This window comes from Rhinolophus sinicus, chromosome 15, assembly GCF_057876585.1.
Source record: "Rhinolophus sinicus isolate RSI-liver-muscle chromosome 15, RSI-T2T, whole genome shotgun sequence".
In the NCBI taxonomy this organism is placed as follows: Eukaryota; Metazoa; Chordata; class Mammalia; order Chiroptera; family Rhinolophidae; genus Rhinolophus; species Rhinolophus sinicus.
In genome coordinates, this window is record NC_142515.1 from 88,390,480 (window position 1) to 88,416,649 (window position 26,170).

General features: G+C 37.9%; 1 protein-coding gene across 7 annotated transcripts in view; it reads right to left on the reverse strand.

Annotated features, from left to right (window-relative positions):
- KLHL2 (kelch like family member 2) overlaps window positions 1-26,170 on the reverse strand; it is a 95,983-nt gene that overhangs the window by 24,914 nt on the left and 44,899 nt on the right. For all 7 annotated transcript variants that reach the window (XM_019744634.3, XM_074338284.2, XM_019744636.3 and 4 more), the window contains one exon: window positions 5,343-5,505. In XM_019744634.3, the coding sequence (XP_019600193.1) occupies window positions 5,343-5,505 (163 nt within the window). The remainder of the gene's footprint in view (window positions 1-5,342; window positions 5,506-26,170) is intronic.

Sequence of the window (26,170 nt, forward strand, 5' to 3'; positions counted from 1 at the left end):
GGGGAAAATAAAAATACCTTTGGTCTACATTTTCCTAATTAACCAAGTGAAAGTGTTAGACTACATAATCGTTAAGGTTCCCTACAAGTGCTAACACTTTATGATTCTTCGATTCTGAATACAATTAGTCTCTAGGGGGGAAAAAATTCACATATATATATATATATATGTGAATTTTTTCCCCCCTAGAGATATATATATATATATCCCCCCTAGAGATATATATATATATCTCCAGCAGTTCCACTAACACAGTTTTGGTGAAACCTGAAAACAGCTCACTCATCTGGAAGAACTGTCAACAAAGCAGAGCAAAGAGAGTGCATGTAGTTCTCTAGGGCATAAATGAGGACCATAACGAACGTAAGAATATAAAAATGATTAATTCTTTTAAGAAGTGCCATGTAAGTCGGCATGAATTCAATGAAGTGTGGTACATCAAATGCTTTCACAGTTCTCCAAAAAAAACTCTTCTGTATCCATCAATTAACAATGAAACAGACCACTGAATAATCAGCATCTATTCCTTTGGTATGCATATCACACTGTCAAAGCTAGTAACAGCATTATTAAAAACACTCTCAACAAAAGTCTCTTTCCAGAGAGCAGCTTTCAAAATCATGGGCCTGTTATGACAGATGTTTACCCCAAGCAGTGATTCCTAGCCTAAATTATAGAAGAGTGGGCAAATGATTGAAGTAAATGGATGGCAGAAAAAAACAAAAAAACGTTATGAGACCTGCTTTTACAGAGGCATAATCGGAATATACTAAATTTGGATGTGAGTGGACTATGACTGGCCTGTAAACTCTTTGCAAGCAGGGCTTAAATCGTACTGAGCCTTTATCACCCACAGCAGTCTGGGCAATGCCAGGCACATAAAGAGGGTAGCTCTGAAGTGACTGACAACTGGGTCTAGGACGAGCAGCCAAGAGATGGCTGGGAGAACTGGGACCAGAGAGCACAGATTTATGAAGAAATACAAGAGCAGGAGAAGGGATGAATATGGTCAGCACAAAGGATGAGGCCTTAGAGTTCCAAATACCAGCAAGATCCTACATGTCCTGGAATGGCAGTCAAAGGTGGCCAGTGGGTTTACAGAGGAGAGGTGGTGGTCACAAGGATCAATGAAAGGCAGTTTCAAGGGAGTCAGTCAACAATGCAGGTCTGGAAGTTGCTAATGGCAGGAGAAACCAAGTGTAGTGGGAAAAGACCACCTAAGTGTCAAACACAGAAGTATGCCTGGAGGCCTAGAGAAAAAATGGGCTGCAGAGAGAATGCTGCTGACTGAGAACCAACCAGCCAGTGCAGAATGGAGGAAGGTGACAGTGACAGAATAGTCTGGTACTCGGACCCTTTTACCTACTTCCCCAGTGTCCCTTAAAGAAATTTGCCCCCAACATGCAAGTTTGGGGAGAAAAGCAAAGTTTCATTTAAGACGATGGGAGACGGGACACACATGAAAATAGTTGGGCATGTAAAAAAAAAAAAACAAAAACAAATTGATCAGTGTGCAAGCACAGAGGAAAGGCTAAAAGTGGGGCAGTGTGGGGCGTCTACACAAGCGTAGGACATATAAACAAATAATAGGGCTAAGAGCAGGAATAGAATGGGAAATAAACTGAAAGCATGCGATGACGAGAGAAGACTTCCTCCTCGCGGGGAGTCCTGTTACTGAGGAATGCTGAGTGCTTACACCCCAGAATTTCACCAAGAGCACTGGCTTGAAAATGATACTGCAAATTTCCCAAAGGTCAACTGGAACAGATATTAAGTAGATTCTCAAACTGTTAATGCGGGAAGTGGTGAGATGTAGGAATGACTAAGAATCTGAAACTACTATTTTCCTTAAATTTATCTGAAATTCTTACAGTTCAACCTCTGGCAATTTTTGTTTATCAATGAGGAAAGTTAAATAAAATTCATATTTCAAGTTAAAATTAAAATCTAACTTCCCAAAGAGTCTTTTGCTGGGACTACTGAAATGCATCAAAATTATCAAATTCGGTTTTTATGTCCTCTATTCTTTTTAGCCTGGCAAAAATGCTAAAAACAAAGGTCTTGGGCCGGGCCGGTGGCTCAGGCAGTTAGAGCTCCATGCTCCTAACTCCGAAGGTCGCAGGTTCAATTCCCACATGGGCCAGTGGGCTCTCAACCACAAGGTTGCCAGTTCAATTCCTCGAGTCCCGCAAGGGATGGTGGGCAGCGCCCCTGCAACTAAGATTGAACACGGCACCTTGAGGTGAGCTGCCACTGAACTCCCGGATGGCTCAGTTGGTTGGAGCGCATCCTCTCAACCACAAGGTTGCCGGTTTGACTCCCGCAAGGGATGGTGGGCTGTGCCCCCTGCAACTAGCAATGGCAACTGGACCTGGAACTGAGCTGCGCCCTCCACAACTAAGACTGAAAGGACAACAACTTGAAGCTGAACAGCACCCTCCAAAACTAAGATTGAAAGGACAACAACTTGACTTGGAAAAATGTCCTGGAAGTACACACTGTTCCCGAATAAAGTCCTGTAACCCTTCCCCAATAGAAAAAAAAAAAAAATGTTCTAAAAATAAAGGTCTTAATGATTTGGGCAATAGTTAAAATTTGTATGCCACTCAAAACATATAAGTAAAAGGGTCCACAAACCAGTATTATCCAAACAAGTCCATACACTTGGAGTTAGGTGTGAAATTTTCATTTTTACGCAAGAAGCAAAAAGTAATTTGACGCAGCTTTTTAGCTAAGAAAATAAGTATGCGAGAGCTTAACAAAGGCTGGCCATAACCCAGGACACTGTGCTTCTCACCACGTGTGTCTCTGAACCTGGCTGGTGTGTCGCTCTCAGTCATTACTGGTCTGAAGCTGCTCACTCCATGCCCTGGAAGCAGCTGGCCTGTGTGAACAAGCTGTGACCGCAGAGGAATTCTGCTGAAGCCACAGGAGCTCAGGATGAGCAGCACGGATCCCACACCGTCTCTGCTCAGACTTTCTACCCTCCTCACTTGATCTCTTACATTTTTTCTTTTCTCCAAAGATGAGATTATGAAAAATAAGCCCAAGTTCATAGATGCGATTTCCATGGAACACCTTAATTCTTTCATTTCACCTGTACAATGTAATTATGATTATTACAGCACTCATTTCCAATCTGCAAGAGAAAGAAGTGAAGCAGATCTTACGTCCAGAATCTCTGGTGAGTTCTTGCATATGCATATTAGACTTCATTAAAGTTTCCATATATAAAATGGTAACAGAGGAGGGGGAAGTAAAGAAGGATATAGTGGAAACAAGAATAGCCATGAGCTGACAACTGTTAAAGTTGGATGATGAATATTATTCTATTTTTTCACATGTTGTAATTTTTCATAATAAAAGATATTATAAAATATTGCTTGTAAACTTGAGAAACTCAAGCATATACAAGATTAAGAAGATAGTACACTAGCAGTACATCCTTTAAAACTAAACTTTAATTTAAAAGAGTGCACTTAAAATAAAAAGCCAATTTTTCTTTAAAATTTTGCTGAAAAGCGAGAATAATTTTTCCACAAAAAATTCTTGGCATAATTATGAAGGACACTACAAATTAAAAAATAGTGGTGTCCTAATTTTGGTGAAAAATTGTTCATATTTTGTAGTATACTACAATAAATTGAAGATTTTAAATGAGAAAGAAAAAAAAATTTATCTCCTAAAATGTAGTAAATTAGTTGTTTCTGATAGAGTTCTAGTTCATCATGTAAACTACGTACGGACATCTTTTGCATTAATCCTACTTTATTCATTCTCTCCCAGCCCCACTTCATATCTCTTAAGTGTCAGTAACATTTATCACGACAACTGTAGCAGTCCAAGAAAGAGAGAATGTTAAATAGCGATTCCCTCATGCAGAAAAGAATTATCAAAATATAAATCACTTACAACAGGCACATTATGTCTATCAGTTAATGGATCTTACGGATTTAGAAGGAATGTTTTCTATTTAGCTGAAAAACAGAATTGGTTGTATGGAAATACATCAGTGAATTCCAAATATGTCTTTGGTTTTTCTTAAAATGCCTCATCCCACTCGAAAGGATTACATGACTATGATTACACATTATAGGCATTCCCCGACTTACAGAGGGGTTGTGTTCCAAAAGTTCATCTGTAAATAAGCTTTCTAGAACTCAGATCACATTTTCCTACTGAAATAATTTTATAAAGGGTAGTTAGGCCAACTGGGCCACCCTACAGAAATCTATAAAGCTGAAATATACTGGACCTATTATGTTTTACTGAAGCACTGTGTTTTGTTTTTTTCAACTAACCCATCTTATACCACTATTTCTTTGATAAATCCACGAGGAATTCTAGGAATACTTCTCCTCTCCAGGCTCTGGATGTACACATACACACCCCTTACTCACATCTATGTGTGAAAATGTCCCTTACTCATCAGAGTAAGCATGATGGAGCAGAGTTTAGACAAGGGGCTCTTGCATTTGAAGGTTGGAAGAAGTAGGGGTTCTAGAACTTCTTAACGAGAGCAGAGGTCATGGAAGGTCCTATAGTAACTATTCCTTTGGGTCTCAGAGCAGATGGTGGATTTTAACTTCCACAGGTTTACCTTTCAGAAAGATGGTTTAAAAATATTACAAACTTCCTAATAATCACTTTTAATATGTATGTTTAAATGTTTAAAAACTCAGAACAAAATAAATTATTGGTACAAATCACTTTTGCTACATTTAAAGCTATAACAATCTCTCCTCCCCAACTGGAGAGACGGGAGAGCTGAGGGTCCTCCCAAGTGATGGCTTCCTGGACAAGAGCTACAAGCCCTCCCTCTGCCACAGGGAGAGGATGCCAGCACCAGGTCCTGGAGGACATGATCTAAGAAGAGTGTTCGTTGCCTGGATTGGATCTACTTTTTTACCCCACCCAAAGGCATCTAGATTTCATTGTTCTGAAGATTTTTAAGCAACAAGATTGCTTTCATGGATGCAAGAGAAAGGTGTAAAAAGCCACAGAGGTAAGATGACTTAATTTCCTATACAAAAACTTTTTTATATGCCTATTAATTTGAATATTTGAAAGAAAAATACATAGGGATTTAATACTTGCATAAACCTAGCTATTCTATTATTTAGGCTCAATATTAACGTATAGGTACTTTTTGTAAGTTCAGAATTTTATGAGCATGCTTCAGTTATGCAGTGCTACCATTACAAGGTTTTGAATGTATTTGGATAAAGTCTAGATCCAGAAACATGACATGACTTTCCAGAAATCACTACTGAATCATATCAGAACTCAAGAGTTCCAGATTTCTCCTGGTCTCAAACGCAGCCAAGGTCGATTGTACTTGCCTGCATAGGTGTTCGCCTTGTTCAGGAGGTCGGTGCATGCGTGCATATCAGCGAAAGCCCGGATTCCTAAGCAGTTGACAGGGTGAAGCTGAGATTCCAAAAATTCACAGCAAGTCTTCTTCACATCCTGTAACTGTAACAGACCGGCTGCTGGCAGAAGCACCTACAACACACAAGTAAGCACGGTTAGCAGGTGGCTGGAAAAACGCCATCACCACTGACCACTTCTACGTAAGGCACAAGAGGTCCAGCCACAGCTTATGATCTGCAACCAGACCCATACACAGAGAAGTCATGAAACAATTATTTGCAAAAAAAACAAACCAAAAAAAAGTGATGCCTCCTTATAGTCTCCATAATTTCTATGGAATCCTTCAAAGGTCTCTTCTTGGTCACAAGAATATAAGAGAAATTAGATCATATTAGATTTAATGGTTCTTTTTATAAGCATACACTAAATGTTCCTTTGAATTTTCAAAACATACATGATTCGGATGCTAGGGGGTGCTATGGTTCAGTGAAAACGATTTGGTTTCCTTAGTTCAAACAGTCATGAGCTTCCGTGATTTGTGAGGCGGGGTGAGCCCATAGTAATGCATACCGTTACAAAGCCTCACTTTGTTCTCCCACTGTCTGAAGAACACAGAACTGCTTTCCTTAGGCGGCAGAACAACAGTCTCTAGCTATAAGCAGACAGTGTCTAGAATACATGTGCTAAAAAGGAACACACAAAATGTAACTGCCAAAGAATGACTTTTTAATTTGTAGTTTTATTTTAATAACTCCAAGAAATTTTATATTAGTTATAGGTTATTCTATGGGATTTAGCCAGTATCTTCACTATAAATACAATATCCAACAACTCTACAACTGCTTTTCAAATAGGTCAGTAATGAAAACATTTTTCCTTATAAGTGAATTAGTACAGTGTTATGCTAAGGACCACATTTGAAAGTCAAATTTAGGAGGACTTCAGAAAAAGAAGTTCTCGAACATCTGCTGTTCCTTTATAAGAGCCAAAAGAGGGAAAAAAGAAGAAAGCCTCTACTGTTACAACAACGGTCACTTTTAGAGAAGATCACATTAGAATAAAAAAATAAATAAAACCCAAGTTCCTTCAGTAATTGACTTTCATATAGCCCAAGCTGCAGCCAAAAAGAGAAAAGAGAAAATAGTAGTTTTGAATATCTTTTACAACTGTCCGAAATCTACATAACAAGTCCTAAATGTGGAAGAGAAAGAGTGTGTTCATGTCTTACTGTAACCCAAACTACTCTATTTTCTTAAAGGAACTGCAGAAGCTTTAACTCTCAGACTTAAAGGCTATGTGTGCCCACATGTACACAATCAAATGGTCATGAATTAAGGACTAAGAGGATAATTTCTTCTGTTTTAGTCCAACTAATATTAATTTTTTTCTGAAAAATTGACAGTATCTAGAGATAATGCCTTTTACTTCTGAATTTAGGAAAAATAAAGTACAAATAAAATTGTTAATAGCCAAACCTTTCTATAATATGTATAGTGTGTTTCATTATGTTATGAGAATGAATCTCCATGGAAGGCTTTAGTTGAAGATAATTTGCCAGTTGGAGGATTTTCTCCACTGGTGTAATTGTGCTCTGAAGCAACGTAAAGTACATTCCACGCTGCTTAACAGTGTAACCATTTAATTCAACAAATGCATACAGTTAAGAAAGTGGTCTTCAAGGTAAGATTCAATCCTGTGAAATTTGCAAAAACAGTAATGATCACCCATCTAATCAGCATTTCCCAGAGACAACACAGTGTAGTACAGTAGTATTCAAATTGTTTGGTAAGAAAAGACAGAGATACTTGGTAGGGGAGAAAGTGCTGAACAGAAACAGGCTCACTCATGCATTGTTGGTGGAAGCGTACATTGGTTCAATCTCCATGAAGCACAATTTGTGTATTTCAATCACAATTACAAGTGCTCATCCTCTGACCCAGTGACTTAACTTACAGACACACTCATGGATGCACAACATCTCACATGCACAAGACATTTATTACAGCATTATTGTGGGTAATAGCAGAAGTTAGAAAAAAGCCTAAATGTCCATCATAAGAAGATTAGTTACATACTTATAGACATACATTCAATGGACTTATGTGCAGTCATTCAAAAGAATGAAGAAGGGGTGGCCCATTAGCTCAGTTGGTTATAGTGTGGTGCTAATAACACCAAGGTTGCCAGTTCGATCCTCACATGGGCCACTGTGAGCTGTGTCCTCTTTAAAAAAAAAAAGAAAGAAAAAAAAAAAAGAGGCAAAAGAATGAGGAAACTATATGAATGGGATACTTTCTAAGATATATTCCTAAGCAGAAAAAAAAATCAGTGATGGGTTCAAACTATACTGACATACACACCCACTTATATACACATTCATCTAAAAAGACAGCTACAGCAGGCTTTAAAATTTTTTATTGTGCTTCATTGATTTTAACTTTACTACCAAATCCAGATCTCCCTTACCAAGAAATTCATAAAATTGAAATTCATAAAATTGTAGAATCTCAGACCTGGAGAAGATATAACAAGTTGGGTAGGCCAGGAATATACAAGTTATTTAAATTATAGGCCATGTCACTTGAAATTCACATACAGTTTTTTTACTGATGACGATGGTGATTCAAGTGCGTCCATGCTTGGCAAACATATATTAAACATGTCTTAAATGTTAGTCAAACGCATAAAACGAGTTTATTCATCTTTTCCTCCTGTCACTAAATCCCTCAAAAACGCCTCGGTTATGATGCAATTTTACTGGGACTAAACTTCAGCAGCTCGTAATTAGGAAATTAATTACATACAGCTTCAAAAACAGTAATTGGCCCAGCCTTCCTAACATGATCCCTGGTGACCATCAGTCACTCATGATGAAAACAGGAGAGCAGCTAGGGCCACGGAAACTTTCTAGATTACTTTGTGTATTCGTTAGCTGGCCAGCTGAAACAAAATGAAATAAAAAACGCTCCAAATTCTAGATGAACCATAGCCCACCATCAGAACCACGCAAATGGCTGGCAGCCTATGAGCTGGATGCCTTCGGATCAAATCAAATCAAACTTCCTAATTTGTCTGATGAAGAAACCAGATCCTACAGAGGAAAAAAACTTGACCAAGTCATATAGCTGGTCTGTAGAAAGCTGGGGATATAATCAATTCACCAACTCTTTGGTCTATTGTTTGTTCCATTACCTTGAGCCGCATCTCAAGGTGCAGAATAGAAGTGCTTGCCTGATTTCTAAATCTCCAAAATTGTTCTTTCAGCAAGAGTAATAAAGATAATAATCACTTCAACAGTGCATTCTTTTAATTACTCAGTTTCCATTAACTGAACGACTGTGTTAAACACTTGGGGGGGTAATAATATCTCATTATCCCCATTATACACAAGTGAACACTGAGGCTTGGAGAAGTTGGGTAACTTGCCCAAGGTCACACACCTGGTAGGAGACAGGTTGAGTCAGCTATGAGCTCAGTATTAACCAAAGTGGATATAATGCTTTTAGATGGCACACAGTTAACCATTCTCATGTTAATAGTTAGGAATCGGTTTTTAAAGTTACCTTCTACTTATTTTAGTAATATAAATTCTTAAGTAAATTAATTTAAGCAAAAATTGAGTCGATGTAGAGAAAAACATTAAACAATAGTATCAGTAGGGAATACGGGAAAATCATGGAGGTGACACATAAATTACTGAACTTTATAAAACCCCGATTTGGGAGGTCAGATTTAGTATTGCAACTTTCAACATCTGACATCATTCTGATTTCTGTGGTTTTTACACATCACTGAAAAGAAATAATGTGCTTTAATCTGGGGCTATCATAATCCCATCATTTATTTTCTATAAAGTGGATAAATTGTACTATTATTCACAAATGTGGGAAACAACTAGTAATGCAAAGAGGTGGTTTATTAACTTTCTATTTAGGTCACAAAAACATCTTGGGCTTTGTAATCAAGATGTCTGAAGAATAAATTTACATCTTTAAAACTAATTTTTTCTGAGTTCTGTAGAACAAAGAAGCAGTTGAATAGGGCTGTTTCTTATATGAGGTGAAATTATATTGATACAATAAACTCCCAGCCACACAGCATTATGATCTAATGCAAAATTTCCCTTGGCTTCCATTTTCCATATGCTTCACTGGTATTAAGCCTGAGATTAATGAAAATAACCTTAAAGCACCCTAAGATCCTGCAGTGTATTCCAAAACATCCAAGAAAAAGCTATTATATTTGCTATGTGTTCTGAATGTTAAACAATATATCCTAAGAATCTAAAAGTGATTAATTCCCATATAGTGTATATACTGAGGGAGGACCACATTCCAAAAGCTGAAACATTTTTCTCGGGTATGTTGAGCCCTACGAAAAAATGTAAAGCAGACAGTTTGTCTTGGGCCTGGCCCTCACCTCTCCGGCCTGCAGCCTCCTCCCTACACGTTTCTGCTTTAGTTCTACTCCAACATCCCGGAGCTTCTCCACTAGACCCTGGGATTATCCATGGTCCCAGGCCCTTTGAGGTCAGTATTAGGAGCACTGCTCCATTTCATTTGCTTCATAACACTTACCATTGTCAAAACTGATCTTATGCATTTGCTCCCGTGTTAATTGTCTCTCTCACTTTAAAAGAGTGTCTTCTCTGCAACAGTAATCACATCTATTACCCCCCCCCCCCCCAGCATTATATCCTCAGGTACCAGAAGAATATCTAGTGCCTAATAAATGAATCAGCCTGAATATAATTTGTTACTCTTGTAAATGTTTATATGTTTTAAAAGATACAATTTTAAGTGTTCTTTGATCCAGACATATAAACTCAATTTCTAGAATGTATCTGTATGGGAACCTGTGTCCTACCGCAGATCCTCTCGGCCCCACCTCTTGCTCAAGCCGCCAGTGCAGCAACCAGATCTAAGTAGGCTTTGATCACCTTTGTGAAGATGTAAGTTCACAGCGCATCATCCCAACCCCTACCACACCTCTCTCAGGCTTCCTACCCGGGGAACACACTGGGGTCTCACACCTGCCCAATCTGGAAACACAGAGGAAATTACGCTTGTGGAGCACCTTGGACCAATAGAGACCAGTTCAAAGGAAGATGATAGATAAACGCTTCCCCTTTTTATTCCCCAAGCAGACAGTTCTGAGACAAATTTCATAAGCCTCCTGGAAAGGTCCTCATAAGAATAAACATGTCACATTTAGCGGTGGCCAGATCTATACCACATTTTGAATCGGTTTTCCCTCCTTTCCAATTCAAATCCCCCATTCACTGACTGTTGCTCTCTTAGACCATTTTCCAAATAAACTGCCCAAAAGCCTTGCTCCAGGGGAATCATTGAACAAACCTGAATGTGGATATACTTAGTAAGAGAAAATAAGAATAACAAAGTGCAGCTTATAGTATCAAAACTTAAAAAGAACGAACGTCCAACAAGAGACAGATGAAGTAAATTTTGTAATATCGATAAAATTAAATACTTCATAAGCATTAAAAGATATAGTAGACAAATATTTAATGACTTGGGAAATAGTCCTAATATATTTAGTATAAAAAGCTAATTTCTAACAGCATATACAGTATGATCTGATCCTCTTTTTGTAAACACACATAGATGTAAACGGAGGCCGCATTAGAGGAAGGACTACACCACAATTGTTAATAGGAATTATCTCTGGTTAGCGATCGGATGAAGGCTTTCTATTGGCTTCTTTTTACTTATTTGTATTTTCTACATTTTCTAAAATGAATATGCACCATTTAAAAGATCACATATTATTTATAAGAAAGTCCAGAAGAAGCAAGTAAAGGAATGCCTTTCTGGATCGCTAGAATTCTAGCCAATCTAGAAATAGTACAGAGAGCGCTTTACTTGTGACTATCACCCACCACTCACCAGAGATGGCCTCAGTTTCACCTGTCCTGAGTACCACGAGTCTCAAATGCCTCTGACCATCAAGCTAGTGTTTTGTAGACTAAATAAGCTCTGTACATTACTTCTCTTGTTCAAGTGAATAGCAATATATTATAAGTGCTTGGAGAAACATGAAGTAAAAGAACATGGCCAGCTAATTAAGTTAACAACTTCAAATGCTATCATTTTGTTAAAACAGGGGGAAAAAATGTCATCTAGATATGCTGATTTCCAACAGAAGGAGACACATAAAAGCCTAAATATTGTATACTATGGAGATGTTTTCTGCAATGAACAAGGAAGTGGGGGGAAGCTACCACTGATTAGTGAAGACAAGCAGAACACTAGACACGGAAGACACCCAAACCAAACAATTAGCACCCAGATGACACTCGTGCACCAGCTGCAGATTTTAAAGTAAGATGCTTTCATCCTACTTCATGGTGTTTGACAAGCCAAATTACACATAAGATGTTTCACTTAGACAAGTACACTCCTTCTGCTTGGCTAGTAGGATCTATAGTTTATTTTCAGCTTGGGCATTTACTCCATTGGGGGAAATAATTTATGCTGCAAATCTCTTCAATCTGAGCCCTCAGCAGTGTGTTTATTAGAAGACACGGTCAATGGGTCTGACTGCTCCAAATGTAAGATTTCCAGATGTCTATGAAAACATGCAAACATGAAACTCACAACTCAGTCCCTGCTAACATTAAAGTAAGTACACACTGCTGAAAAGCAGTTTTATTAATGTCCCGGCTATTTTATATTCATATCAGAAGCATCCATTTATTTAAAGTGCAAAGGCCTTGAATGCAGGGAAGGACCTTAAAACAAACAAGGAAACAGCTGTGCAAAGGGCATGAGCAGAGGGAAGAAATTATGCCCACACTTAAAGAAGCTACTGGTCACCGGACTAAAAAAGCATGATGAAATATAATCCGTAACTTTCATTAGCATACATCTTCTAAAATCTGCATTAGATTCCCAATTTATATATAAGTCATTGTCCACAAGTTTATTTTTTTTCAATTGGCTGCTTGACGCTCACTGCACATTTACTCATAGAAACAGTATTACAAATAGTTACAAACCACACTCGCAATGAACATATTACTACTTGACTTCTGTGACCTCAGTGGGTATCAGGTACAGGGAAGAAGGAAGAAGAAAGCTTCCTTCCTCTTTCTGGGATCTAGACCTGGCCCAGTGCAGAGTTTTGAAATAGGAAGTGTTTGTCCCTGGCATCCTGCCACCTCAATGGCACTTCTACATCTCAAAACCTCCGCCACCAGGAGCTAGCCCTGTGTTCTGTGCACCCACCTATGATTCTCTACCCAGATCTTCCTCTCCTGATTGCTGTTTCACCCTCACCTACCGCCCCTCCCCCTCCCAGCACACTCCTACCCAAGGTCCATCCCTCAGGCAGTTGGCTTGACTGCCAACAGGGTCAAAAGGAAAGCCACCTTATTATTAATTCATGTTAATGATTAATAAGGCATCATCTTCCAGGACAAATCCCTTGCAATGGTATTTCAAGTTTTAAGAGAGGCTAACTCTTAAGAACAATACATCTGTAATTAATGTCATTTCTAATGGTACAACAGATGAAGGGGAAAAGCAAAGGCAGACAGAGAAAAGAGATTTGGAAGCAATGTGATTTTCAGGTATGCTGAAAGCCACCTCTCCTAGACTATCCTTTTTACAGCTGCTTCTTCCATTATTTTTAACCCAAGGTTTCTTTAAATCTCCAACTTACTCAACAGTGGCTCAAATGTATAATAAAGATGGCATCTCCCTGGTAGAGTTGTTGAAAGTTTTAAATTAGTTGGTCAACCATTCAACACAGTGCTGGCACATGACCAGAGTAGCGCACTAGTTCTAACTCAAGACTTTTTTTCTTGGATTGAATCGAACATTTAACCCCATGACAACAGAATGCTAGGATTTCCTCTCTCCCTCCATTCAATCCCAGCTCATTCACAATAAGCATAAGGTTGCTTTCTTTTTTGATCAAATATTCCAAAAATAAAAGACATCATCAGGGACAACTTAGAAAGAACAAACACAGCATTCAAAAATATATTTAAATACTGCACTAGTTAATCAAATAAATGTATATTAAAATGAGAGAGCACATTTTATCACTATCGATACAATTTTTTTTAACATACATTCAGGTCAAGGTACAGTAAGCTTTGGCCACTAGCACACTTTTGTCATCACTGTAAACTAGCCAACTCTCTTAGGAAGTAAACAGGCAACATTCATCAACAGCTACCAAAAGATATAAAAGTTTAAAGCCTTTAACCCTGAAAGTATATTTCTGGAAAGCTACCCTGAGAAAATAGCTAAAAAAAAAAAAAAAAAAAATGTAATAGGCTACAATCCATGAATTTTATTTCAGCATTACTTATACGAGTAAGGAAAAAAAACAGAAATAACTAAAGATTTAAGAATAGGCAACAATTAAGTAAATTATGTTGAATCCACATGATGAAAAATTATAATCAATGAAAGATGATGAAGGCTAATAATGGGTTAAAAAAACTAATACTTCTAAAATATTTACAATTACATACAATCATATTATAAAATTAAATGGATACAAAGCTTTAACCTGTAATCATATTAGAAAATCTTAACAGACATCATCAAGTTCCTCTGATCTCAAGAATGTGGACCGAGACAGAAGAAACAACTGAACACTTCCACACGATTTGTAACACCTAGTGGATATAAGTAAAGTGTTCTATACTGATCTTTTTAGGACAGCCTGGCTCCCTGCCCTTGCATCCATCAGCTCCCTAGCTGGCAGCACTGGACCTGGATGCAATCCTGTCTCTGATCAGAGAAAATGTCCAGCCTTACCTAGCAGCTCCCCCCAGTCCTAATGAGACACTGTGCGCCATTGTTCCCCAGACCCAGTTCCAGCCCATCTGCCCCTTGTGGCCTCTGACTGGGACCCTTCTCCCACTGGGCATCACTAACCTGGCCCTCCTGTGCTGTGCACTGGCCAGTTCTCCCAGAGGCTGAAATCCTGACCCCGAGTCCCTGCCCAGAAGATGCAGAGTGCTTGTTCCCAGGCTCCTCCTTGTCCCATTCCTACCAGGAACCCCTGCTTGGCTCAGCTTCCTTTCATTAAACAGGACCTGCCTATCCTAGTGGGCGTTCCCTATTTATTCATTTAAAAAATATTTATTGAGCTTCTAATAAATACCAGTCACCAGTCTAAGTTCTGGATATGGCAGCTGGACAAATGTACCAGCTATCCTAGAGCCGAGAATCTATCAGGTAGCACTTACAATTAGTATGGGCAAGAGCAGTATCCATCATCTCAGCATCCTGCCCTTCAAAGTCTCAAGTCCACAGGCACTAAAGGACTCAGGAGCTGTAGACATTAATTCCCAATCTGTCACCGAGTTCCTACAAAGCCTCAGGGGCAGAATGCAGTGAGTATACAAAGAACGGAGAATGGAAACTACACCACAGGCTCCAGAGTCAAGAGACCTCTGGCTTTGAATCTTGGATGTGTGCCATCCATACTATGTGACCCTAGAAAATCACTTAGCCCTTCTTGAGTTACAATTTTCTGATTTATAAAAACAACTCTCTGCCCAGGATGCTATAAAAACTAAATGAGGTCAGTACTTAGCAAAGTAACTGGAAAGTAGGCAGCCCCTTCTTCCCAAATGAATATCTTATTCTATTTCTACTGTCATCAGAATTAATCCACTTAGTCTCTTCTCCTCTCATCCTTCCTCTCAACAATTACTACAAATCAAAACACATGACTGCTAGTCTCTTGACTAACTTGGTCATGCACTTTACTCCTATAGATCAAAACTTGGGTCTCCATTGGATTATCCAGGATTCTTCCTTTCCACAACATCAGAATTTCATGAATAACTAAAGAAAAGACTAACAGACTATCACTGACTCCACACCCACCTTCCAAAAACAGAATTTAAACTAGGGAGATCAATCAAGGTGGTAAAATTGAGGCATCAACCCAGCGTCTAAAGAAAAAAGTTGGGACCAATGAGTACCCTCAGTAGGCCTCAAAATATTTTTTAAAAATTAAAATACAATCAAGCCAATTTAAGGGACCAAGTTCATCAGTTAACTCAATGAACAGAGGTAAGATACAAATCTCTTAATATAAGGGACTAATGACACCTCTCCCTTTTGAAAGGTGATGCATGGATAGGATATACAAGTATTTATAACTTGGATGGCAATCGCCAAATTAACTGACAAATATAATTGTCAAAATAATTTATTTTCATTGTCTCCTTTTTGTGGCAGACATTCCCTAGACCAGGGGAAGTATTTCAAACAGCTCCCTAGGCCACTGTATTTATTATATATAACTCCCCTCTCTCCCTCTTCTTTCTTCTCTCTTCCTCTTGCTTTTTCCTCTATACCTGCTCCTTTTTCATCTTCTTCCCAAATTGAGTTATATTACTCAGAGTCCCCCCACAGATTACCAAGTTTATTCCAACGGAGGTTTTTTCAAGGCTGAAGAGGCTGCAAATAATTTTTTAAATAACGCCAAATCAAAACTCACAGACACACACACACTCTCACACACATAACACACTCTTACTTCTTGGACAAATAGCTTTTTCAGTTGCATGTTATTTTTCACCAAAAATTATTTTTATTATGTCTCTCCTCCCAACCTCATCTGTAATCAATATTTATACACTATTTTCCAAATTTGCTTCTCAAAGCCTAGGCTTCACATGAAAAGGGGATTATAAGATAAGATCAAATTATTGCTGGAGGACAAAAAGGAAGAAAATACATGACAGAAAAGCACAGGTTAAGCAAAATAACAATATCACATTTAACAGGCAATTAAATAACTTCATCCATCCTCCTGATGCCGCTCTCTGACCCCAACTAGAGCTTAATTATAGAATATATGTTAGTCTCAATGATCCTTATCAAAGTGCTTTAAATCTTATTCACAACAGCCAAACATGTTAGCACATGTGAATCGACACACTACATTGCATTGCAGTAAAATCATACCCAGTAATGGAATCCTCAGCAATAAAAAACAAACTACCGAAACACACTGTAACACATAAATCTCACAACTGTTCCACTGTACCAAACAAGTCAGCCTCAAAAGAATACATTCTGTATGATCCTGTTCATAAGAAATAAAACAATAGATAAAACTAACCTATTATAATAGAAATTGTATCAGTGGTTGCCTAGAGTCAGGGGTGAGGGATTTATTGGGAAGAGGCCTGAAGTTATAAATGCTTAAAATATTGATTAGGGTGTGGTTTAATGGGTATATGCACTTGTTAAAACTTAGTAAACTGAACATTTAAGATCTATGGTATGCAAATTATATCCCACTAGGGGAAAAAAAATTAATACTTTAAGCCCACACTAAGAGATTAATTAGGTCAGTGGAAAGCATTTATAAATTCTGAAATAATTTTTTAAATGGAAGATAATCTTATCTGATAAAATCCAATATAAAAAAGGACACACACAAAAAAAACCAAATATGTTTACATGACAAAATTTAAATTTCTACAGTAGTAGTCAGAAAGTTAATTCAAATAGCAGCTTGTGAATATATGTTAGTAATACAGCTATACACTATTTTCACACAAAAAATAAGTTTTCATAAATTATGCATATATATCCCAAGGAAAGGCACAAGTACACTTAAACCAGATGATCTTCAGAAGCACATTAATTTTACTAACCTGACAATAGGATTAAGATGAGGTCCAAAGGTAATAATATTTTTAAAAATTGTATGTCAATAATGCTAGGGTTTATAAAAACCTTTGGCTGATCTCAAAGCAAATATGCCAGAACCACAGATTATTTAACAACTCTAGACTCTCCCCACCTAATCTGGTTTGGAGAGAGGGGTCCTGAACATTGACAACAAGCCTAATACAAATGGGCGATCTAGTCAGGTCCACAACTAAACAACATTAGGCAAAGATCAAAAACCCAGAAAAAAATTCACCTGATACCGACTTTGATGTATTTCTAAATTTTCTCATCCTTGCTTTAATTACTACGAGTTTGTTATAAGAGGTTCTGCCATAATAAGGATAGAGTCATTTTTTGTTCATTAATATAATGCCTTTTATGTACCACATAAAGCTATGTAAAACATGAATTGCAAAAATGACTCAACTGTGTGGACACCTTCGAGATTATATATTTTAATAATATAAAACCACAAGTAACTTAATTACTAATGCTTCTGGAGTACCTAGCTTTTCTCCAAACAAGAACTTTAAAAAATTACTTCAAGTTTAATGTCCATCTAGCTTTACAAGATGTTCTTTTAATAAAGCCTCTACATTTTCTTAAACTAACTGAGCTCAATGGCTTCTTCCATACTAAATTTTAAATAAACTTTTCATATGTTCTGTACTCTTAACTTATATAGAGTAAAAGATCATTTAACTGGCATGATTAGAGAAATGAATGCTCTCACTGGTCAAATATTTTTTTTTTAAGATTTTATTGGGGAAAGGGAACAGGACTTTATTGGAGACCAGTGTGTACTTCCAGGCCTTTTTCCAAGTCAAGTTGTTGTCCTTTCAATCTTAGTTGTGGAAGGTGCCGTTCAGCTTCAAGTTGTTGTCCTTTCAGTCTTAGTTGTGGAGGGCGCAGCTCAGCTCCAGGTCCAGTTGCCATTTTCTAGTTGTAGGGGGCGCAGCCCACCATCCCTTGCGGGAGTCAAACAGGCAACCTTGTGGTTGAGAGGATGCACTCCAACCAACTGAGCCATCCGGGAGCTCAGCGGCAGCTCAGCTCAAGGTGCTGTGTTCAATCTTAGTTGCAGGGGGCGCTACCCACCATCCCTTGTGGGACTCGAGGAATTGAACTGGCAACCTTGTGGTTGAGAGCCCGTGCTCCAACCAACTGAGCCATCCGGGAGCTCAGCTCAAGGTGCCATGTTCAATCTTAGTTGCAGGGGGCGGAGCCCACCATCCCTTGCGGGACTCGATGAGTTGAACCGGCAACCTTGTGGTTGAGAGCCCACTGGCCCATGTGGGAATCGAACCGGCAGCCTTCGGAGTTAGGAGCATGGAGTTCTAACCACCTGAGCCACCGGGCCGGCCCCACTGGTCAAACATTTTGATTAAAATTATGAAGATTACCAAGTTCAGACTTAAAATACAATTAACATTAAAACTCAATAATAAAGAATTCAAAATTTTATAGAAATTATTCATGTAAAAGAAATCGATCACTTTGTGCCTCTGGATAATAATAAACTTAAATTATCACTATCCTGATAAAGTGATAAAATACTAGGTTAACAGATTTCTGGGTATTAGAATGTCAGATAAATTCACTTCAATGATAGGCTTCTCCATTGCTGAGCCATAAACAACCACTAATCCTGAAGGTTTGACTCAAGGCATTTTCATGTATTTTTTTTGAGTTTTAACCTGTGTTTTCCAAGCACGTAATCTGCTAAACCCTTTTACTCACAAAGGATTTACTCTCTATCTTATGGGAGTAATAGAACATGAATGGACAAACAATAAGCCTTCCATAGACTCTGGTGGGAGAAATACCACGTCTCCTTCAGCCACCACACGTCAGACTAATGGAAAAGGCTGTTATAAATCAAAGATAGAAAACAGTACTGAAATCACCAGAGGGCTGTCTCCACACTAACCCAAAAACACAAGAATTGCTGAGTGGAGAAAATCAATAGCAAATTAAGTCTCTCTTTTTTTGGTGCAGGGGTGTCACAAAAACATATCCCGCTTCAAAACATAAAGAGTGAGGGAAAGGTTACATGAGCCATTTTTTAACCCAGTGATCCCTAACAATTTCAAAGAGTTCTTCTTCCTCGTGGCCTCAAGTCTTCTTTTTATTGCTGCCCCATATCTTATTTCTGCTCAACATTCATAGAGAACGTCAATATTTTCACAAGCTGTAACTGGTATATTTTATAGCATTTCTATAAGGTTTCAAGGCATTATTAGCTTCATTTAAAGCTGAAAAATTGAAAGGTTAATGTCTTAATTAAGGCCATTCTTGAAGTCAATGGTAAATTCAACATTTGAGCTCTGATTTCTAATATGATGATGGCCAGAGTCCAGTAACCCATGACGTTTTCTAGCATAGAGCCAATCTAAGGGCCCCTTATTATTCCCCACTGAGCTGTTCAACAGTAATTTAAGTATGCAGCATTGTTATACATGTAACTTAAATGATTTTATCCTAAAACCCACTAAAAACATGTACAAAACTGTTCAATAGATGTTTTGTTCACCTTGAAGATGAGCCTTCTACTGAACTCCTTTAGTAGTTGGACAACTTCTAAATGTGTGGCCAAGAATGGAAAATGGCATTCAATCAAGATAACTAAAGGGCAGATCTGGAACGTGACAAGCTTAAAACATAAGCAAGTGTATAGTTATCCGGCTCTATCAGAAGAAACTATTTTTAACCTAAGGTGCAAAAGGGTCCATATTATTCAATTTCCATATAGAATAAGATGAGAATTCAAAATACTCAGGCCCCCACCCTCTAGTTGAATGCTAGCCTCAGTGAGCCACTGTGGCTGGCAAAGTTAGTCATATCCTCCAGTGCTTGAGGGCAGAAAAAGACAACTACCAGATTATAAAATGTTCAGAAGTGGGTTTATCTGAAGAGCAATTATTTGTCAGTTTTTCCGGTATCACACGAAGTGGAGAGACGTTGAAATTGATGGCACTAGCTCAATGATCAATATTCTGGTCAACAGAAATGTTACGTGTTGTAGTGGGATGATAGCTCATTAGGCCCTCCCTTATACATTTGAAGTCAACCCCCTTCTCGGTGACTCCACGCTCACCAAACAATCCTCTGATTACGAATTCTATCACTTAGGTACCTAGATCCTAGGAATGATGCACATTGGATAATGTACACATATACAGTCACTAGAAACACCTACTACCCTGGAAAGGTAATAGGCTATAAAAGCTCTCAGGACAGAGGCCTTGCCTGTCATGTTTGACTGCATCACCAGTGGCTAGAACACTGGACAACATATAAAAGGTGCTCCATTCATGTTTAATGAACTATCACTGAAAAGTGGAATTCATCAGAATCGATACTGGCAGTGGGAAAATGGGCATGCTCAACAGCTTCAAAGTAGGAAAGAGCAAGCCACACATAAAAGGTGGTCAAATGGTTATTAACCCTTACCTGGTCTATCCTGGTCTAGCCACAGATCTTAAAAGTCTTAAATCTTCAAGTTAAGTCCAATTCAGTCCTAAACTAATCCTGACCAAGACTGCAAAGTGCATTAGAAGCTTAATCAGTGTTTATGGTCTGTCATTAATCTTGTTGCCCTAAATGTGGTGTGCTCCCCAGAGCACCTTTATGCCTACCAAGATACAATGTGAGGCCTACGGGCCCATAGGACTGGGCACAGCCCCAGATCCTGGGTTTCCTGTCCAGTTCCCTAATGGGAACACAGACTCTCCACAACCCCAAACTTACGTGGCTGTAACCATTACAATTACCCAGCCCTTACCAAATCTCTTTCCAAACAAGCGAGAACACAGGAGCTGTAGGCTTGAGTCATTGTTCACCCAGTGCAACTTTTCCTGGATCTAAGATTCTGCCATCAGCCTAACAGCAGGCACTACCACCACCATCACCATCACCACCACCACCACCATCACCACCACCACCATCACCACCACTACCACCACCACCACCATTAACATCAACACCACCACCACCACCACCATCACCACCACCACCACCCCCACGACCACCAATACCACCATTAACATCAACACCACCATGAGACTTCAGCACGTGCAGCACCTCATTCAAACCTGAATTTGTCACTCATCCTCGAACATTTTACTTTGGACTACATGCTCCCCTCAGTTTAAAAACTATTTACTAAGTGTGTGCTCCCCTATCAGTGCCCCTATTCCTGGTCCCATTCATTTATGACTCAAGCCTCAATTTTAACTAGGCTTTTAGTGAGGTCCCAGCATGTCTCATCTCTACATAAACCCGTTATCTAATGACTGATGTTCTACAAACTCTCACAGAAGAAAGAACAGAATTAAGCCCTTTTATAAACAAGAATATGAGGCTCAAAGAAGTTCTGGAATGTGGACAAGGTCACTTGGTATTTAAACAGCAAAGCAAGATTCAAATCCAGTCTAAACCTATACTCAATCCATTATGCTTGGTTCCTTGTTCACTGTTTATAGCATCAGGACCAAGTGAGTAGTTAGCAGTTACTCCACCAATGTCTGTTCAACTGATAGGATGTCTTCAAAATCATTTTTAAGAGAAATGTCCATCTAATGCGAATCTCATTGCAATGTTTATCTACACAATTCTGCAATACACAGAGCAAACGCACCCTTTACAACCTCTGCTTAACCTACTCACCTGACTAACCAACTCGCCCCACTCCCCAAAGTGTACTCTCTAATATGCTTGTATATGTACTTCCGCCCCTCCAGCTGAGTTGCATTTTATCAGCTCATACATGTTGGATTTGCTCCCAAATCTGTTTATGACACTTGCACTTGTTATTGAAATTACATAATTTAAATATATGCAAGCCAACGAAATGTGAGTGTAAAAAGAGAGCTGTTTCTATGAAAGCTAAGTTTATTGCTTTAGAATCATGACCAATGTGTTAAAGCAAAAAGAAAAATTTTTTTATCAAATTAGACGTGGGAGGAATTTGAAAGAGAAATTGTATAATTCGAAGATGACTTTGCACTGAGATTTCTTTTCACGTATCTCAGTTCTTACTGCACTTAAAAAATAATGGAAAATGAGAATTGACGCATCTGTGTGGTATGGTATGTGCAAGAAAGAGCCTGCGGCTCTCCAAGCACCTGACCGTACTTAGTTTTACAACGAAAGACTGACATACAATTGTACAGTTACATGTTTCAGGTTAAAATAGAATATTTAGGGTATACAGCACATATTTTCTTTTTCAATTGTTTCTCCACTTTAACATCCTTTTTTGTTAAGTGCTCAGTCACATCAATAGCCTCCTACTGTGGAAGCTCCTCCTTTGGGATGCCTTCCTTCAAGAAACCCTCGTGGACAAAACACTGTACAACACACTGCTAGCACTTCCTGTCTGAAACAAATAAAAACAACCTGCCCTACACCACCAATAAAATGGACACACTATGTTGAATTTTCTACTGTACTGAGATTGTGTCAAACACTCTGATGGGTTCATTACCAATAATTAATTTTAAACCTCTTGAAAAACTCTCATTTAAATGTTCCTTTTTTAAAAGGATGAGATTTTTCTATTTCAAATAATCTCAATTTATGCAACATATAAGTTTCATGAGCTATTTAACAGCTGTCCATTCAATGTTATCAGATGCTTATTAAAATCTTCTGAGATGATAAAAGATCTAATTTAGACAGAACCTGTGGATGAACACACATTAATATGGAAATAGGAGCATTTACTTACATTTGGCATTATCTATTAACATCCTTACCTTTGTTTTTCACACTTACAGCAAGTGAAAAATCTTACCTACTTTTAGCAAACCAAAACAAATACCCAAAAGCTGAGAAGTCAAAAATGTAACAAAACCCCAAATTCAGTAATGAAGTAAATGTTTAAAAATTCAAGATCCTTTAGGACTCTGCAAAAATGTTAATCAACAAATCATATGAAGAAGAGTAAATTTTCAATAATTTTTGGATAATGAAAAAATGTTTTTCAGTTATAAGGGTATTTTTATTTTCAAACTAATAAACTCTCTTTTTAACAATACCAGTTAATGACAACTTAGTAGTTGCTGCATGATGTTGAACTAATTACTTAATCTTCCTGAGCTTCCTCATTTGCAAAATGGAGTAATACCTATCTAATAGGGTGGTGAATAGCAAATGAGACATATGTAAAATGCCCAGCATGTGGTTGAAAATAAACCCATGTGAAAACCCTTCATATACCAAGAGTGTCAAATAAATGTATACAAGTGGACACTTTGCTCAGCGTTGCGCAAGCAGTAGTTTGCCGTAATCAGAAGTGTCTGGACGCTTTGAGTACCTCTTGTAATTGCAGAAGTCAAACGTGACTTGTATTCATCTTTTGTTATTGGTATTCATTGAGTATTACAATTTTAATAGTTTTTTCCTTTCTTTAAATGTGTATACATTTTTGGCACCCCCAGTATGTATGTATGTATGTATGTGTGTATGTATGTATGTATGTATGAATGTGTGTTGAGGGAGAGATATAGATATATAGATAAATCTCCAAGTATTCTTAATAGTGAAGGGTGGGGGGGGAGACAAAGTACATGAAATCTCTGAAAGTGCATGCAAAATTATGTGCATAAATGCTTATGTGCACTTTACTTGGGTTTTTTTAATCAGATTCTCAAAGGAGTCCATGACCCCAAAAAGTTTAAAAGCCTACTTTATAGTAGGCTTTGGCTTTATTTTCTCTATTCTCAAATTTATAAAGTTTATAAAATTTGATTGGAAACTCAACACAAGCTAATTTTAAATTACTTACAACAACAAAAAGTTCAAATAAAAGATATGTATTCTCCTTTCATTTCTCTTTTAAAAAATGAACAATTTCATTTGGCTGAAATTATTCCCCAACTTTGCCATAAATAAAATACCTAAACTCAAAACCAAAGTTTAAAAACCTAAACAAAAAACAACAACAACACACACACACATCAGGGAAACCCTTAACAGCCAAGAATTAAAGCCCTATTACTTGTGTAATGAAGTAATAATTGTTCCTTCTTCGGAGTTAATTTTTCAAACTACTTTATTGTCTCATTCTAACTCAAAGTTAACAACTTTCACTTCAAACTATTATTACAAATACACACACACATACACACACACACACACACACACGGTGCCAAAAAATGTACATACTTTTAAGAAAGGAAAAAACTGTATTAGAATTGTAATACTCAATATATACTGATAACAAAAGACGAATACAAGTCATGTTTGACTTCTGCGATTACAAAAGCTGCTCAAAGTGGTTACCATCAGCATAATTTTAAAACAGTTTTTTCCTTTCTTAAAATGTATATACTTTTTTTTGGCACCGTGTGTGTGTGTGTGTGTGTGTGTGTGTGTGTGTGTGTGTGTACTCGTGTATTTAATCTGTGTAATGGATACTTTACGCTATCACAGAAGGGACCCTACACTAGGAATCAGGGAAACCAGGGTTATGGTCCTGTTCTGTCACTGACTGACGCAGATGGGCCTCAGCAGTCTATAGCACTATGATTCTACATAAAAACATGCAATCCCACAACCAAAGACTGATTAAGATACCGGTTATGCTTAAATTGTACTTTATTACTAAAACAGAAACTTACAAAAAGGGAGGTCACCTGACAAGAGATTTGATTCTAGGTCTAATGAGAAAACATACCTAAAATAATAAACCTTTGAATTATAGACAGTTCTGTCCCCAGTTGGCACTCTCAAAGCAGGCATACTCAGAGCGGGGCTTCTCGTTGCGGCCATTTCAAACTTGAGCTTAACATTAATAAGAACAGCAGATACCTCCACCATACAGTCCTTTCCTTAAGGTGAACAGCACTTACAAGACAGATTTAACAAAGTACAAACAGACAAAAATTCACTAACCAGAGAAAAAAGCCATTTGGTATATCTTTGATAGGTAGACCCTTATTTTGCATCTTATTAAAAAATACTTGTTATGGAAAAGGCAGTTTATTTTCATTTTCAATTTTATTTCCATACTGTCTTTTCCAAAACAAGCATTTTCCAATGGAATATAAAATAAGGCTTTCCGTACCAAGATACCCCTGTGCTGAAGAAACATCGCTCTCCCCCACCCAAAAAAACAAACATTTAAGTCTGCCAAATACAACTCACTGAATGTATGCCTGTAAGAGCAGCACACTATACACAAAAGGCAAATTAGCATGGCAAGAGGCTTTCTGAAAGGCTGTGATGATTAGTATTTCAGGACTAGAACGTGACAGTTATTAAAAGAAACATGAGAGGCAGGCAGTCTCCCAGTTCCTCAGGCCCGTGTCTCCAGCACAAGAACCACTACACACAGCATTCACGGCAGAACTCACAAGAGCTAGTCTCTCAGGCCTAAGGCATCTTTTGCAATTTTCCCCTGTGCGGTGCACTGTGGGAATCAAAGAAACCAATCAGTAACTCCTTTGTTGAAGGTCAGACAGAGGGCACAAGGAGGCCTATGCACTCAAATGAATAAAAAGAGGGAGCAAAAAGAAACCCAAGATAAGATCTGGTTGAAAATAATGCCGCAGATCCAACAAATAGCATAACTGTACAAAAAACACCAGAATGAGATGACATGTTGGTACTGTTATGACATGACATGTACCGAACACTTTTCTCCATGTTTTAAAAACAAAACAAAAAATGTTCACCTAGCATCTGATTCACACCTACATAGTCGACTTCAACGTCAACAGAGGTTTTTCAAATGCCTTACCTCATGAACAGGACTTCCAAGCAAAGGCTAATGAGATCCCTTGCAGGAAAAATCCCGCAAGGAGGCCTTAATCAAAGTCAGTATTTCAGATTTAACAAAAGCATGTCTTAAGTTAAAGTGCAAAGATTTCAGTCTCTACATTCCAATATTTTGTAACATATTTCAACTAATTATAAAGAACAAAAGATTGAACCCACAATTTCCTATTTGTGCAAGTAGAATTGAGATTATTTCTTAAGAAGTTAATCCTAATTCTTTTTGTGGTCCTCAAAACAGTTTACCTGTTGGAAAAAGTATATATGAATGAATGAATGATGAATGAATGAAGACTTTTAGATGGCAATTTGGCATATCTATCAAAAATTAAAAC